The sequence below is a fragment of the Pristiophorus japonicus genome, chromosome 8, assembly GCF_044704955.1.
Source record: "Pristiophorus japonicus isolate sPriJap1 chromosome 8, sPriJap1.hap1, whole genome shotgun sequence".
Taxonomy (NCBI): Eukaryota; Metazoa; Chordata; class Chondrichthyes; family Pristiophoridae; genus Pristiophorus; species Pristiophorus japonicus.
This window is the reverse complement of record NC_091984.1, coordinates 136,223,691-136,240,164: the sequence shown is the minus strand read 5'-3', so window position 1 is coordinate 136,240,164 and position 16,474 is coordinate 136,223,691. Positions and strand designations below refer to the sequence as shown.

Sequence of the window (16,474 nt, the reverse complement as noted above, 5' to 3'; positions counted from 1 at the left end):
TGCTTCTCCCAGGAGATCACAGCTGATGGTTGTTCCAACATGCCGAGTACTTCCTTTTCACACTGAATTAGATTGTACTCCTGCTTCTTTTGTAGTTTAGTCCAACTTGACAAAGCCGATATCCTTGGCGTATTGTCTGAAACACTGGCGGCACATGTTTAAGCCGTACTTCCAGATCAGGCCGTGTCAGTTAGCACAGACTCAGCATGAGCGGGAGCAGTGGCCGAACTTCCTGGGGTGAGACCAGTAGAGCTGGTGACCCATCTCCGGCAACAGTGGAAGATCCCCCTCCCCCCAAAAATAAGCCAAGCTGCACCGAATGTTGCTCGGCAGTCTCCCATCCAATTACTAACCAGGTCTGACTCCGCTTAGCTTCTTAGATCAGACGTTTTCAGACTCATGTGGCCATTTGAGAGTACTGATGATACAGCTGAGCTTAATCTTGATCTCACTTGATGGTCTGCACAGGCGTGTTTTCCTAATGGGGTCATTGGATGGTGATCAGCAAAGGGAGAGCTTTCTTTCCTGACTTGGGGTTTGTGTCTCATTGTGGTGCCGTAGAGCACAAACCAGGCATACCTGGTTGAGCCATCAGAGAAGCAAGCACAATTTTATTTTCTCTTGAACTATTCTCGGTCACATCCCTCCCATGTTCTTCAAAGATGGGAGGCAACGTTTTTGAGTTTGTCACAAAAATGTTAAGAGTAGTGGTGATGAGGATTTTTTGTAGTTGTGACCCTCCAATTGTTGAGCTCCTTGCCTCAATGTGGACTGGTTCCTGCATGCCAAAGAGGGCCCCCTGCACAGGAAGGAGATTTGTCTCTGGGCTGTGATCACTTGAAGCTAAGGGCCAAATGGCCTGCTTGCTTGGCAGGGTTGATGCTATGTGCTGCAAGGGGATTAAGTTTTGAGGGAGGGCAATAACTTTAAAAAGAGGGTGTATGTTTCTCACAAAAATGGAAACATATGTACTGATGATGCTACTTTCCTTCCCCCACCACTGATGCTCTGCAGGACACATTGGGCAAGAGTCCAAGCAAATGTCACTGTCACTGAACTTTTGTACGTTTCTACTGTAGGTGGCAATCCCTGTGAGCATGGAGGGAAGTGTGTCAACACCAAGGGCTCTTTCCGCTGTGAGTGCGCCGTAGGTTACACAGGTGCGCGCTGCGAAATCGACATCAACGAGTGTATCTTAATGCCGTGCAAGAACGATGCCACCTGCTTGGACCAGATCGGCGAATTCAAGTGCATCTGTATGCCAGGTGAGAATTGGAAGGGCGGGGTGGGGGTGGGGGAGGGTGCAGGGGAGGTCAGTAATCCCACTCTAATATAGGAACTGCTAGATGGGGAGGGATAAAAAGACCCCTAGGTCCGTCCCAGTTCATCTTCTAGTATAGTATAGTATTAGGCAGTCCCTCTATCGAGGGTGACCCACTTCCACACCAAAAAGGAATGAGTTCACAGGTGTGACTTGACATTCTAGGTGTCGAACTACATATTGAAGGGTGGAAATTCCCGTGCGTGGATTCTTTTAACATTGCACACCAGCCACCACACGGGCTTGACAGCTAGGTCTTGATCCAGTGGCAAGGATTAACCAAGACGACTGGAGACCAAGCTCTGCTGCACGGACCTAGTGCGCACACATGCTCCCACTATCCATAGATCACACGGGCCAGTTAATTTTCTACGTTGCTGATGGTCCCGTGATACAATGATTATGGAGCTGTAGACTTACCATGGCAATCAAACTTCACTAAATAGTCTGCAACAGGGCCAAAGATGAGGCAGGGAAAACGCCCAGTATAAATAAACTAAACAATAAATTTAAATGGGCAAATAGTAAATGTGGGTTGGTTTAAATTTGTGATGCAAATGCCAGAAGAAAAGAGAAAAGCCTATAAGCAGAAGCGCGGCACATGTTTAGCAATTCCCCAGGCAATATTTTAGACAGGTGGTTGGACTGAAGTGACACAACTCCAACATGTATACCTCTGTGCATTTTATAAAATGACACAATGGCGTGTTGAATAAATTATGCAAATAATCAAATATAAGTCGGAGTCTTGTCAGTGGAGATGCTTGCATCTATAGTCACATTGCATTTATGTAGTGTGGAGATTATCATAGAGAGACCGGCAAAAGCCTGAATGGCCACTTTTTGAGACTGACATCAGCTTGTCCCTTATCACATACCCAGGTATAATCCAGGCGCTCGTGGTTGGAGCTTCTGGTGTTCTGATCACTTCTCAGAGGTGGTACAGTGTGTTATGAACATACAAAAATGCCAGAGTTTGGCCTGTTTTCCCAATGCAGTGATTTTTTTCCCACTTCTCCTCCAAATTGTCATCCGAGAGCTTAACGAACGTTCCCCCAACACCTCTATCTGGGGATAGTGAAAACCAACGTCCCTGACTTCGATCCTTGCTGGATGGCCCTGTTTAACCAGTCTCCGGTTCTGGCCTGCCGCACCACTTCGTGGTAGGATGTGGCTTGCACCTGCAGTTCCTCAGCTGCCAGGTATCTGATTGCCAGTTCCTCTTCGGATCTTTTATGTCAACCTGAGGGCAGACGAGGCCTCGGTTCAACGTCTCACCTGAAAGACGACACCGCTGACAGTGCAGCGCTCCCTCAGTACTGCAGTGCAGTGTCAGCCTGGATTGGGACTTGAACGCACAACCTTCTGACTCGGAGGCAAGAGAGAGTGCTACCCACTGAGCCACGGCTGACACCCATGAGTAGGAAATGATGTAGAGGATGGATGGAAATAAATAGCATCGTCCAGCCTACTCCTCATTCCATTAAGATCAGAGTTTATTGTTGAACCTCATTTGTCACTGTCGTGTTTGCTGAGAAGTAAACTTGTGTTGTTCGAAGTGTTTGTTTGTAAAAGCCTTTCACTGAATCTTGATGTTGTGCTGATGTCAGGCTTCATGGGGACGTACTGCGAACGGAATATCGATGAGTGCGAAAGCCAGCCATGCCTGAACAACGGCGTATGTAAGGATGAGGTGAACCGATTTGCGTGCAAGTGCCCGCCTGGTGAGTAGAATTCTTGAGATGCAAAGAACTGTAATCATGAAGAAAAGTCACAGTAGATGTCCTCCTCTGTGTTCGGACCACCTCAATAACTCTTAAAACACCCTCCTATAGATGGGAGCATGGATCGCTTTCCCCTCGGTTGCTGCACATTTCTCTGAGCTGATCATGTTCCTGTGGGAAATCGGACTTTGGTCAATGCAGTACTCCATGTCGCTGGTGACTGCTCCACATAGATTGTGTCAACTGGATTTTATTGCAAGATTTGTTCTGTCCGAAGTGGTTACACTAGTAGCAGACGCATTGGTGCTGACATTATCTACCCGCTATAAGCAGTGACAGTACATCCAATCATGCGACTACCAGGATGGGCACCGTGAGGCCAGGATTGGGTGTGGCTGTGTGACAGCAAATTGTGAGGAGCCTATGTCCGGGTTCAGCTTTTAAATAGTATTTCTGGATTGTGGATACATTTGGGGAATGTACGTCGAGGTAGGTGCCATCAAGAACGAGCTGTGATGGCATTTCAAGCAATCGGGGCAATAAGAACTCAAGTATTAAGAGCCGTTGTAGGCCATACGTCTCTTTGAGTCTGCTCCACCATTCCAGTAAGATCTTTGGCTGATCTTTGACCTTGTAATGTATGCACCTGTGAGTATTCAGTTATTTAACAACAAAAGAGCTGTTGAGTTAGGAGTGGCTTAACCAGTCATGTGATGTTCACAAGACTCAATAAAACCCCAGCCAGTTGGGGGCAGGGGATCCACGATGAGGCAGGTGGTTGTGAGATTGGTGGATGAACTGGTAATGTGTGGCGTGATCGTTAAACCTTTTGTTAATAACCCAACTAGTTCTTAATAGAAATGTGTTGCTATGAATTCTTAAGCAAAGAACCCATGAAGCAAATACATAGCAGACCTCAACTCCATTTTCCTGCCCGATCCCCATATCCCTTGATTCCCCTAGAGTCGAATAATCTGTCTGAGATGGAATGGATGATGTTGAGAGTGAAAAACCTATTCCTGTTATTCATGCGGATGTAACCTTTCGATAATGGCCATCCCAGAATTGGCATGCAGGTGCCAGCGAGACTTGCCATTCAGTGGGCTGCCCTGAGCTTCCATAAGGAACTACAATCCTGCGCAGGGTTCTGAAGCTGGAATAGGAGCAAAAATGTCACCTGGGGATTTGCGATTTCCCCAGTGCACCCTTAACCCTGTGTCATGACCACCATGACGGCGCTGTTCTTTAGAGCGCGCTCTGCTACTCATAACCATGTCATTTCTCCGACAGTAACTAATAATAAATTATTCAGACAAGGGATTTGGCCAGTCGTCTGACAATAGACCTCACTGTCCTTTCATAACTCGTCATGTTGTCTGATGCTGCCGTATATTTCTAATGAAAGCAGTTCGCAGCCCCCGTAGCGTCTGACTGCTTCTGACAGGACCTATTCTGCTCAGTTAATCCATCAGTGCTGCTTGAGAAGAGGGCCAGCAGAGCAGAGGAGCCCTGTCTGCCCTGAATACCAATGGGTCGGCAGCCTCGTTGCAGAGTGTGAAGGAATCTGCAGAGGCCACTTCTAATGCACACAATCAGAGTACTGTTTCTCATTGTAGGACAACAGCATTTGTTAGATTTTTCTCCTCTCTTTCCTACTCCCACCCTGCACCCCTCCCCACCCACAAAATAATAATGCCCTTGTTACTGATCTCCCTGTGAGAGGAGGCGAGGTTCTGTGAACTCTTAAGCTGCTCGCTTGTAAATGACAGCACTCTTGGGGCTCATGACCTTGTGGCTGCCCAGGCGTATTGGTGCATTGGAGGTGGTTGTGGGGGAGGAGTGAGAGTTGGGTGAGGTGAAGAGAAGGAGGCGGCGTGGGGGGTGGGGAGGAGGAACGAGAGGTAAGTGCTGAGTCAGAAACTTGTCTGCCGCAAGACACATTGTTGAAGGGTCCAGAGTGTGGAAAAGAAATCCGCGCAGCTTCCAACAAGGAATTAAAAAATTGGGTCTGCTTTTCCATCAACCTTTATTTTTTTAAGGATTTTTTTCTTTTAACCTTTTCAGGAGCATCTGTTTGGTTGCAATTTGAATCCTGCTGGACTGTTGTATACACCGTTTGGCAAATTCTGGAACATATATCTCTCTCCACCCCCTCTTCCCTCCACCCCCTCTTCCCCCCGCCCCCCCCCCCCGCCCCAGAGGCCGTTCTTGTCCTTCTGGTTTATTGGACTGTACAGCAGGTGATGGGATCTGGTTCTGTAACTTTTTTTCACCTTTTCCTTTCCCCAGCTATTACTGTCACTATTCATGTGACTGAGTGTTTCCGAGATGAAATTGCACTGGGTCGGGTTTCGCGATGATGCGCTCAGCCGCCCAGTAGCCTGCCCACGCGCCGTGTCGAGCCATCTACGTGAATGGTGGCCACTTGACTCAGACACTGGTGAATGACTCGTGTCTGAATAAAAGCAAGCATTTCACGCCATGAAGAAGCGTGGAGAGAATTGGCACCTCCAAGAAGAAAAAAATGTGGACGTGCCTCAGTCATACGGAAAGATATTTTGATAATTAATTAGCAAAGTGATGCAGCAACAGTTCAGTTTTATCTCTGATAACCTAAGTCATATATATTTATGTATATGTGTATATATTGTGGTGGCGGGGGGGGGGGGGGGGTGGAAATTGCGGTCGGTGGCTTCCTTCGGACGAATGCCTCCGACCCCCCAAAAAATCTACGAAACTACCCGATGGTCCCGGAGGAACGTAGGATTCCAGTCAGAGACCTTCCTTCGCTTTGCAGCGCACGGGGAAGATGTTTTCCACACACCAACATCTATGCTGAGTCACGTGGCCCTGAACCACCAATCACTATCTAGTATTCTTTGGATCCGAGTTTTTAATCTCTTTTTCACTTTCTTCTTCACTTTTTCTCTCTTTCCCTCAATGGTCAATGTCTAACATGTTGTAAAATTGTTGTGAAGCGCCTTGGGACATTTTACTATGTTACAGGTGCTATATAAATAGAAACATAGAAGTTTACAGCGCAGAAGGAGGCCATTTTGGCCCATCGTGTCTGCGCCAGCCGACAAAGAGCCGCATGGCCCTTCGTCAGCAGCCCTAAAGGTTACATACAAACCCATGAACAGTAACGGAAAGGCAAAGAGCACCCAGCCCAACCAGTCCGCCCCACACCACTGCAACACTCCTTATACTAAAAACATCTACACTCCACCCCAACCAGAACCATGTGATCTCCTGGGAGAGGCAAAAACCCAGGCCAATTTAGGGAGAAAAAAATCTGGGAAAATTCCTCTCCGACCCATCCAGGCAATCGAAACTAGTCCAGAAGATCACCCTGGCCGTATTCTATTCCCTGCAGTACTTACTATTATATCTGCGCCGACCAACAAAAGGTCATCTAGTCTAATCCCAATTATCAGCTCTAGGTCTTAACCCTGCAGGTTACGGCACTTTAAGTGCCCATCCAACCATCTCTTAAAAGTGGTGAGGGTTTCTGCATCCACCACTCCTTCCAGGCAGCGAGTTCCAGATCCCCACAACCCTCTATGTAAAGAAGCCCTCCCTTCAAATCCCCTCTAAACCTTCCACCAACCACCTTAAAACTATGCCCCCTCATAATAGCCCCCGCCACCAATGGAAATAAAGCCGTACTAAATAAAAGTAGTTGTTATTCTCAGATAATAATGGGAACTCTGTACGGGCTCCCATTACTATCAATGAGAAAAAACCCTAAAACAAGAAACACAGCACAATAAATAAAAGAACACCTTGCATATTTAAAATTAATTGAAATTGAATGTAATTAAATGTTTTAGAAAAAAAAAAAATTTTTTTTTGAGTTTTAATCGGGTTCAAAATAAACTTACTTTAATGGATAGGATTTTAAATGTAAAAATGAGTGATTAAATTTAATTTTTCTATTTGTTAAAACTCTTACGCTGATAAAAGTAAGCTTTTACCAGCGTAACATTTTTAAAAAGTAAGTAGGATTTTACCAGGCGTGAGAGTTTGAAGGACATTTGCTGGGCATGAGTTGGGCAAATAGCCTAATCTCTGCCTCGCGGATGTCCGTCCTGCGGGGTGCGTTGGATCTGTCAAACAAAATGCATTATGCACCGAGAGCCGGCTTTTGCGAGACCTCGCCGGGTCCGTGCGCATTTCATACGTACCCGGCAAGGCTGTAATTTTTGGCTCATTATGTGTATGTACATTTAGGTGAATATCTGACTTGTATATGATAAAACACATACATAATCATCATCATATTTTATATTGTTACATCTCTTTTTCCTTGGCTGTTATTGATCTTGACCTTAATGCAGCACTCTCAGAAGTGTACTTGTAGCAGTGCCAGATTGTAAGAGCAGCCTCATGCTGATGGTTTCATTTGCAGCAGGCCTGACATTTACAGGAAGTCTCTTCAAATTTTCGCCATCGGCTTTGAAGGCAAATTACACCAAATCTGGGTCGTGGTGTCTCTTAACCTGAAACAAGATTATTGGCGAAATAATTTAATCAAAATTCATTCAAATGCCTGTCCATTTTCTTCTTTGCCTTCCAGCTTTGCTCCTCTACTGGTTTGTGCAAGGTGCCAATGATCAGCGAAGAGGGCAAATGGTCTCTGAGCTCCCAAGCCGTCTCGCCAATGCCATTCTGAACCAGCAACTGGCATAAAAGCATCTTTCCCTTATTTACCTTCCCTTTTCTCCCCAAGGAAGGCACTAGTGTTTCCCCATACCAATGTATGCAAGATTAACCCCGCCTTAGTTCTTAACAGGGCTATGCATCGGTGCTCTTCTAAGTGTTCGTGCTGTTAAGTTGTCTGGCCAGCTCAAGTTCCCTTCCATTGATGTCCATGCACTGAGGTGGTAGAGTTCAAGTCCCAGACCTACATGCCTTTGATTTGTCAGTGTAATGTTTGCAAATTCTTCATTGCCTGTATGGTCCCGATTGTAATAAAACCCACCTTTTGGGGTTGGTTTAAATCACAACTAGACATAAGAACATAAGAAGTAGGAGCAGCAGTTGGTCATTTCACCCCTCGAGCATGCTCCGTCATTTAATAAGATCATGGCTGATCTGATCATGAACTCATCTCCACTTCCCTGCCCGCTCCCCATAACCCTTTATTCCCTTATTGCTCAAAAATCTAACTCTCTCCGCTTTAAATATATTCAATGACCCAGCCTCCACAGCTCTCTGGGGTAGAGAATTCCACAGATTTACAACTCCCTTGAGAGAAGAAATTCCTCCTCATCTCAGTTTTAAATGGGCGGCTCCTTATTCTGAGACTATGTCCCCTAGTTTTAGTCTCCCCTATGAGTGGAAATAGCCTCTCTGCATCCACCTTGTCGAGCCCCCTCATTATCTTATATGTTTCGATAAGATCACATCTCATTCTTCTGAACTCCGTTGTGTATAGACTCAACCTATCTTCATAAGTCAACCCCTTCATCTCCGGAATCAACCTTGTGAACCTTCTCTGAACAGCCTCCAATGCAAGTATATCCTTCCTTAAATACGGAGACCAAAACTGTATGCAGTACTCTCGGTGTGGCCTCACCAATACCCTGTACAGTTGTAGCAGGACTTCTCTGCTTTTATATTCTATTCCCCCTTGCATTAAAGGCCAACATTCCATTTACCTTCCTGATTACTTGCTGTGTCTGCATACTAACCTTTTGTATTTCATGCACAAGGACCCCCAGGTCCCTCTGAACTGCAGCACTTTGCAATTTTTCTACATTTAAATTATAATTTGCTTTTCTGTTATTTCTACCAAAGTGGATAACCTCACATTTTGCCACATTATACTTCATCTGCCAAATTTTCTGCCTGTGTTGTGAAGAATTAAATGCCTGGGAGGTGTTTCGGCCTGAGACAAACATCCTGGAATGTTCAGGGAAAGTAGTGAGGAAACAGGTTAGTGTCTAGAATAATTTTAGGAACTCCACAAACTTTGAGGTTTGGAACAGAGCATCGAACTATTCAGAACAGAGGGAGCGTGACATGAACATGCAGATTGTAAGGCAGTTAGCCAGACATATCTAATAGAAAAATACTTGAACATTTTTCTACGTGCTATCGATACTGATCTGAAAAGTACAAAAGTCAGAAGGAGTAGTCAGCATGGATTTAAAAGCAACAGGTCACGTATAATTAATCTGCTTGAATTTGAGGTGGTAGCTAAACTAATGGATCAAGACTATCCCACATTCTACCCTATGTAAACTTGAGGTCATCCAAAACTCGGCTGCCCATGCCCTAACATGCACCAAGTCCCATTCACCCATCACCCCTGTGCTCGCTGACTTACATTGGCACCTGGTTAAGCAATGCCTCGATTTGGACACCAGGCCGCACAGGTGACCAAAAGCTTGGTCAAAGAGGTAGGTGTTAAGGAGCGTCTTAAAGGAGGAGAGAGAGATAGAAAGGTTTAGGCAGGGAGTTCCAGAGCTTGGGGCCTAGGCAACAGAAGGCACAGCCACCAATGGTTGAGTGATTATTATCAGGGATGCTCAGGAGGGCAGAATTAGAGGAGCACAGACATCGCGGGGTGGGGGTTTGTGGGGCTAGAGGAAACCCATTCTCGTTGACTTTTGCTCAATGGAATCCCAACAAACGAAATACTTTCATTCTCACTGTACAGAATCCTAAGGGAGAAAACCCCTTCCCGTTGCCATTGATTTTACAGAATTCGAACAACTCAAATCCTTTCCCAGTCACGCTGGTATAGAATTCAAAGGGCGAAAGTCCCTTTCAGTGGAGTTCCAAAGGCAGCAAGTCTCCTTTTTTCAAGTCACTCTTGATACAAAATTCCCATTCACCTGCTTTATATGCTGTTCTTTGGCATCAAATAGTCCACTGTCCAGTTTCCTCTTGAGGCTGTTTTAAAAATATATATATATCTAATCGCTTCTATGCAAAATGAAGGTTTTGGAAGTGTATTTTCTGTTAAAAGGAGGCATTGATTTGCTGAATGAATGGAACGGAGCACAAAGAATTTTGTAAACTGAACATTCTGGACTGCAGTTGATGATAATCTTGTTCCAAGCACACCGTGGCAATTCATCAGGGTACAGTTGGAGCACAGGCTGCAGCTTCGACGGCGTGCATTTCTCTGTCCTTTCACCCGCTCCACGGGTGAACATTTCCACTCTGTGACACTCGGAAATAGAAAAATGTGCAACCTCGTAAGCTTTTTGCTCCGTCTCAGTGTCGAGTTTGGGGACCTTCCAAAGGGATAATGAAAGGATTTTATCGAGCTGAGATTCTTGGAAAGGAGTTAGCGGGGTTGGGGGGGACGGTTACAATCCTGTGACGACACCATCCTTCCCGGAAAGTTCTCCCAAGTTCCTTAGCCGCTCTGTTATGTGGTGCACAAAGACACAGAATTCCAGGGCTGGTGTCGGCTGTTGCCAGGCGGCAGTTCGCGCTGACGTGTCATTTGAGCCACAGGCAGGGCCTCGTGCCCCCGGGAGCTGTTCAGCTCCGTCCAGCTCTCTGTGCTTCCTGCTGCCTGCCAGCACTCTGGCTGGCCACGGGCTGCACAAGCTCCTCTCGCACTTTTAGCAAGCCTGGAAATCCCTTTGTGCCGGTTGTCAGTGCTGTTTAGAGGCAGAACTTTGAGTGCATGTTACTTTTATAGAGGTGTTTCTTTCAGGTGGAAAGTGGCTGCGTTGGTGGGTGGTTCGGGGATGGAGGGAGTGGTGGAAGAGGAAAAGCAAAAAAGAAAACAGAAACGTGTGAAATTAAGTTGCTGAATATTTTACTGGAGCGCCCCATATTCCCAGCAAGACTTTTGCTTTTTCCATATTGATGCCGACAATTTTGTTTCAAACTTGAAAATGTCAAATCTTGATTTAACTAAAAATAACAGAGTTTAAACGCACAATCAGAGCTGCTGCCTGTGTTCTCAATGAACCCTGATTTCACTCTTAACAAATGTTATACCTGTACAATATTTGCTGTTTCCTTTTATCTTTTTCTGTCGTCATTTGGCAGTGAGCTGAGCAGCAAACTATAGTCGCAGAAGGTTTATTTCACACGGGTTAATTTCACGCGGTGGGGAAAACAAAGAGTGCAATCCATCCACGGCATTTCAATCACACGGCTGTGCACTGCACTCCAACTTTGAATGGCGGGACGGTGCGAAGTGAAGGATTGCTCTGCTAGCAAAAGTTGCCTGGTGTGGTGCACTCTTGTTGAATATCAGAGCTGTGTGTGTGAATGTGTGCTGCGGGGTTGCACTGCAACTCCTGACTGGGGCCTGGCCAGCCAGAGATTTCCCCAGTCATGCGGGATCTGGGAGTCGGCTTTAGCACTTGAAGTTAAAGCTGAAAGGCTCCGCAACCTCTGGTTTCTCAATGCAGACAGGTTACTCAATCTGACAGATGTTCTGGGTTCGAGTGGCGGACTGAGATCCAAGAATTTGTATCTGTGTTTAAAATGATCATTTTAATTAATGTTTAGCTATAATTCCTTAAGTTGTAAAACAACAATAACTTGTATTCATATAGCGCCTTTAATATAGTGAAACGGCCCAAGGCGCTTCACCAGGAGGATTATGTGATTTAAAAATTCGACACCGAAACGCGCAAGTAGAAATTAGTGCAGGTGACCAAAAGCTTGGTCAAAGAGGTATGTTTTAAGGAGCGTCTCAAAGGAGGAAATCGAGGTAGATTGGTGGAGAGGTTTAGGCAGGCAGCTCCAGAGCTTGGGGCCTCGGCAGCAGAAGGCACGGCCACCAATGGTTGAGCGATTATAATCAGGGATGCTCAGGAGGGCAGAATAAGAGGAGCGCAGACATCTCCGGGGGTGGGGGATGCTTGTGGGGCTGGAGGAGATTAAAGAGAAGGAGTGAGGTATGAGGTCATGGAGAGATTGGAAAATAAAGATGAGAATTTTGAAATCGAGGCATTGCTTAACCGGGAGCCAATGTAGGTCGGTGAGCACAGGGTTGATGGGTGAGAGGGACTTGGTGCGAGTTAGGACACGGGCTGCCGAGTTTTGGATCACCTCCGGTTTACGTCTGGTAGAATGTAGGGTAAAAATAAAATCCTTTTTGCTTGGACTAAATGCCGACTGCAATGCTGGCTTGCACTTTTTTTTTGTCTGTTGCACACTTAATGGTTGCCCTAGTTTGAGCTTTCCTTATAGAGTGCCTTTTGCCAACTGGTGGCATTTGTGTCCTGGGAGGGAGGGAGAGAGAGAAAACGAGAGAGAAGAACGAGAATGAGTGAGCCAAGTCCTTAACCCAGCAGCGGCATTAATCCTCCTTGGGGTTTGGTTGGTCTTACTGAAGCACTTACCCTCCCAACCAGGAGGACAGGAAGGGCAAGAGAGAAGTGTTGAAGAAACCCAGGCTTTACTCAAATTTCAGTGATTGCTGAGCTACTGTGTTAAATCTGACTGAGCTATATGTTCTCCCTCTTCCCCCAACGGCGCCGCGCCGCCCCTACCCCCCACCCCCAGCCATCGGCCTTCTTACAAAAAAAAATAATGTTTGGCTATTCTCATTGAACTAAAATGGATTGCGGTAGCACTTACCATGAAATGTGTCCAAGACGTTTCTCATTATTTTCCCCCCTTTTTTTTTACCCTGCCAAATGTTTTCTTCTCCTGGAGGCTAAGTGAGTAGTGGGCAAGAACATGGCAAATCGAATATAATGTGATATATGTGAAGTTATCCACTTTGGTAGGAAAAATAGAAAAGTAGAAATGGTGAGAGTTTGGGAAATGTTGATGTTCAGAGGGACCTGAGTGCCCTTGCACACGAATTATTGAAAGTTAACATGCAGGTACAACAAGCAATTAAGAGAGCAAATGGTATGTTGGCCTTTATTACAAGAGGATTTAAGTATGAGTAAAGATGCCTTGCAACTATATAGGGCCCTGGTGAGACCACACCTGGAGTATTGTGTACAGTTTTGGTCTCCTTACCTAAGGAAGGATATACTTGCCATTGAGGGAGTGCAGCGAAGGTTTACCAGACTGATTCCTGGGATGGGTGTTTGTCCGATGAGGACAGATTGAGTAGACTAGCCCATATTCTCTAGAGTTTAGAAGAATGAGAGGTGATCTCATTGAAACATAAAAAATTCTTACAGGGCTTAACAGGGTCGATGCAGGGTGCATGTTTCCTCTGGCTGAGGAGTCTAGAACCTGGGATCACAGTCTCAGAATAAGATGTTGGCCATTTAGGACTGAGATGAGGAGAAATTTCTTCACTCAGAGGGTGGTGAATCTTGGGAATTCTCTACCCCAGAGGACTGTCGAGGCTCAGTCTTTGAGTATATACCAGCCAGAGATATTTGGATATTAAGGGAATCAAGGGATATGGGGATCGGGCGGGAAAGTGGAGTTGAGGTAGAAGATCAGCCATGATCTCATTGAATGGTGGAGCAGGCTCGAGGGCTGACTGGCCTACTCTTATGTTCTAATTCTTATGTTCATAACTCCTCGCTGGTATGGTTCCATGTGCTCCACCTTGCCTCCGACTGGTCGTGCGTGAGCTGAAGATCAGTAGCGTCGGCAGGCAATTTGACCCCGGGGGGGGTGGGGGAGTGGTGCAGTGGACCTGAGCCAGATCCCATCCTCACCTGATGGGTGCACTCTCGTGCTGCCCGCCAACGTAACCGGATTGGGATGGGGAGAAGGGCAGGGGGAGAAAGCTCTTGACCACAACATTTCCCATTCCTGACCCAGTAACTGGCCGAGACTATTTATAGATTCCCAAATGCTGCCTCGGCTGACTCTGCATGGACCGCGGGTTGAACCTGGGATCTGCTCTCTGCAACTCGACCACTCATCAAATGTAAACCCCTGGGACTACCATGGTGTCCCCATGTATTTCTGTGCATACATGTGTCCAAAAATATGTTCCTTTAAACTCTTAAAGCAGTACAGATAAATGTCGGCTAAATGGCCTCTTTTGAAAGGTACCTTCCATCAAATGCTGTGTTTCTGCAACAGGATTGAAGATTGCATAGAATTTACAGCACAAACAGGCCATTCAGCCTAACTGGTCTGTGCTGATGTATATGCTCCACGTGAGCCTTCTATTTATTTTTCCCTCATGTACTTACCGAGCTTCCCCTTAAATGCATCTATGCTCTTCGCCTCAACCACTCCCTGTGGTCGTGAGTTCTACATTCTAACCACTCTCTGGGTAAAGAAGTTTCTCCTGAATACCTTTATTGGATTTATTCGTAACTATCTTATACTTATGGCCCCTCGTTCTGGACTCTATCTCTATATATATATATATATATATATATCACACACACACACATACACACATAAGTGGAAACATCGTCTCTATGTCTACCATAACAAATCCCATAATTTTGAAGACCTGTTTAAAGGATGAACTAATTTTGTTTGTTTTTGTGTGTGTGTGTTTGTTGCAGGTTTTGCCGGAAGCATGTGCCAGATCGACATTGATGAGTGTGCCAGCACACCGTGCCAACACGGAGCCAAGTGCATCGATCGGCCAAATGCCTTCGAGTGCGAATGCAGTGAAGGTAAAGCAAGCTGCTCCCCCGCCCCCCCCCCCCGCCAAAAGATGGAAATGAAACTGAACATTATCCAAAGTGGTTGAAGGTTTACACTCATTGATTGTTTTAATAGTCACCATGCCTGGTTGTTGCCCCCCCCACCTCTCCCTAGCCCCCTACCTTTGCTGGCCTCCACCCACCACATCCCCTTTTTGTCATACCCAGCTGGGAGAAAAACAAGCAAAAGGCACAGGTGCTGAGCAGTGGTTCTCCAAATGTTTAATATCCAGCAGTTAAGAGCTCCACATTCAACCAATCCCCCGAATCGTCTCACTTTCAGATTCCGACTGGAACTGGAATTTCTGCTTTGCCGCTGAAGCAGATTTCTCCTCCTCCGCTTTACTCATGCTTTCAGCCAATTGATAATTAATGCTACCTCACAGCACATTTCAGCATTGGGTTACTTGTCCTTGGGACACTCCTGAGTTAAAATAACTTTCCCACACTCACTTTTTAACTGCTGCATTGCTGAGACTGGGTTCTGAGCTCAGTCGCCCGTAGGGTGTTCCAGCGCCCTTTGCTGACTGTTGTCATCGATGGTGCCAGGATGAGCCACTGCCGGTGCTTCAAGTTTGCGACTTTTAATTTACCAAAGCAAAAAGCATTTCAACAATCCTGTCATGTGCTTCCTTAGTTTTGTCTGTGATCAGTCTGGTTGGCCTTTTGGTGATGGAACAATTAGTTGGGTCGGGCGGGGAGAAGGGGTGTGAACTCACAGGCAAGGGGAAAAAAGTTCAGCACGGCAAATTACTTGATGCTCAGGAGCCAACACTCTTACCAGTTCAATTAAAATTTTAGCAAATGGCGTTGGTAATTCTATAGAACTAGAAAGAATGAAAATAGACAAGAAAATTAAATGTATTTTATTTTTCTTCCTTCCTTCCTATTTTTTTCTCCTCCCTGCCCGCCCCCGCCCCCGAATTGAATGCAAGGCTTTATGGGGACCAAGTGTGAGATTAATGAAAATGATTGCAACCCAGACCCCTGCCACTACGGAGCATGCGTAGACGGAATCGCCGGCTACACCTGCAACTGCACAGCCGGCTACAAGGGCCCGATCTGCAGCGAGCAGATCGACGAGTGCCAGAGCCAGCCCTGCCAGAATGGAGGCACTTGCCAAGACCGTGTCAACAACTACAAGTGCCGCTGTCCGGTTGGCACCTCAGGCGAGTAGCAATACGGAGGCGTCAGTCACCTGGAATACTGTGTGCAGTTTTGGTTTCTGTGTTTACGAAAGGATATACTTGCTTTGGAGGCAGTTCAGAGAAGGTTCACTAGGTTGATTCCAGAGATGAGGGGGTTGACCTATGAGGAAAGGTTGAGTGGGTTGGGCCTCTACTCATTGGAATTCAGAAGATTGAGAGGCGTTCTTATCGAAATGTATAAGATTATGAGGGGACTTGACAAGGTGGATGCAGAGAGGATGTTTCCACTGATGCGGGAGACTAGAACTAGGGAGGCATATTTTTAGAATAAGGGGCTGCCCATTGGAAACAGAGATGAGGAGAAATTTCTTTTTTCAGAGGGTTGTAATTCTGTGGAATTCTCTGTCTCTGAGAGCTGTGGAAGCTGGGACATTGAATAAATTTAAGACAGAGATAGACAGTTTCTTAACCGATAAGAGATTAAGGAGTTATGGGGAGCGGGCAGGGCAGTGGATCTGAGTCCATGATCAGATCAGCCATGATCGTAATAAATGGCGGAGCAGACTTGAGGGGCTCTATGGCCTACTCCTGCTCCTATTTCTTATGTTCTTATGTGAAGTCCATAGAATTGACAACGGTCTGCCATTTCTTAACTCTTCTCCTTCCCCCCCCACCCCCCCCAACTTTAACTTGTGAGGATGTTTTTTG

The 16,474-nt window shown here is 46.1% G+C and overlaps 2 protein-coding genes across 2 annotated transcripts in view; one reads left to right on the top strand and one right to left on the bottom strand.

The window, feature by feature from the left end:
* Positions 1-16,474, top strand: part of LOC139268760 (neurogenic locus notch homolog protein 2-like) — a 209,585-nt gene that overhangs the window by 127,299 nt on the left and 65,812 nt on the right. Inside the window, exons 8-11 of the mRNA XM_070887431.1 lie at positions 1,080-1,265; positions 2,932-3,045; positions 14,475-14,588; positions 15,554-15,787. Of these exons, the coding sequence (XP_070743532.1) occupies positions 1,080-1,265; positions 2,932-3,045; positions 14,475-14,588; positions 15,554-15,787 (648 nt within the window). The remainder of the gene's footprint in view (positions 1-1,079; positions 1,266-2,931; positions 3,046-14,474; positions 14,589-15,553; positions 15,788-16,474) is intronic.
* On the bottom strand, positions 47-264 carry LOC139268765 (small ribosomal subunit protein uS14-like). Its single transcript, XM_070887439.1, is given in 1 exon segment — positions 47-264. A coding segment is annotated over 1 exon segment (168 nt). The 3' UTR covers positions 47-96.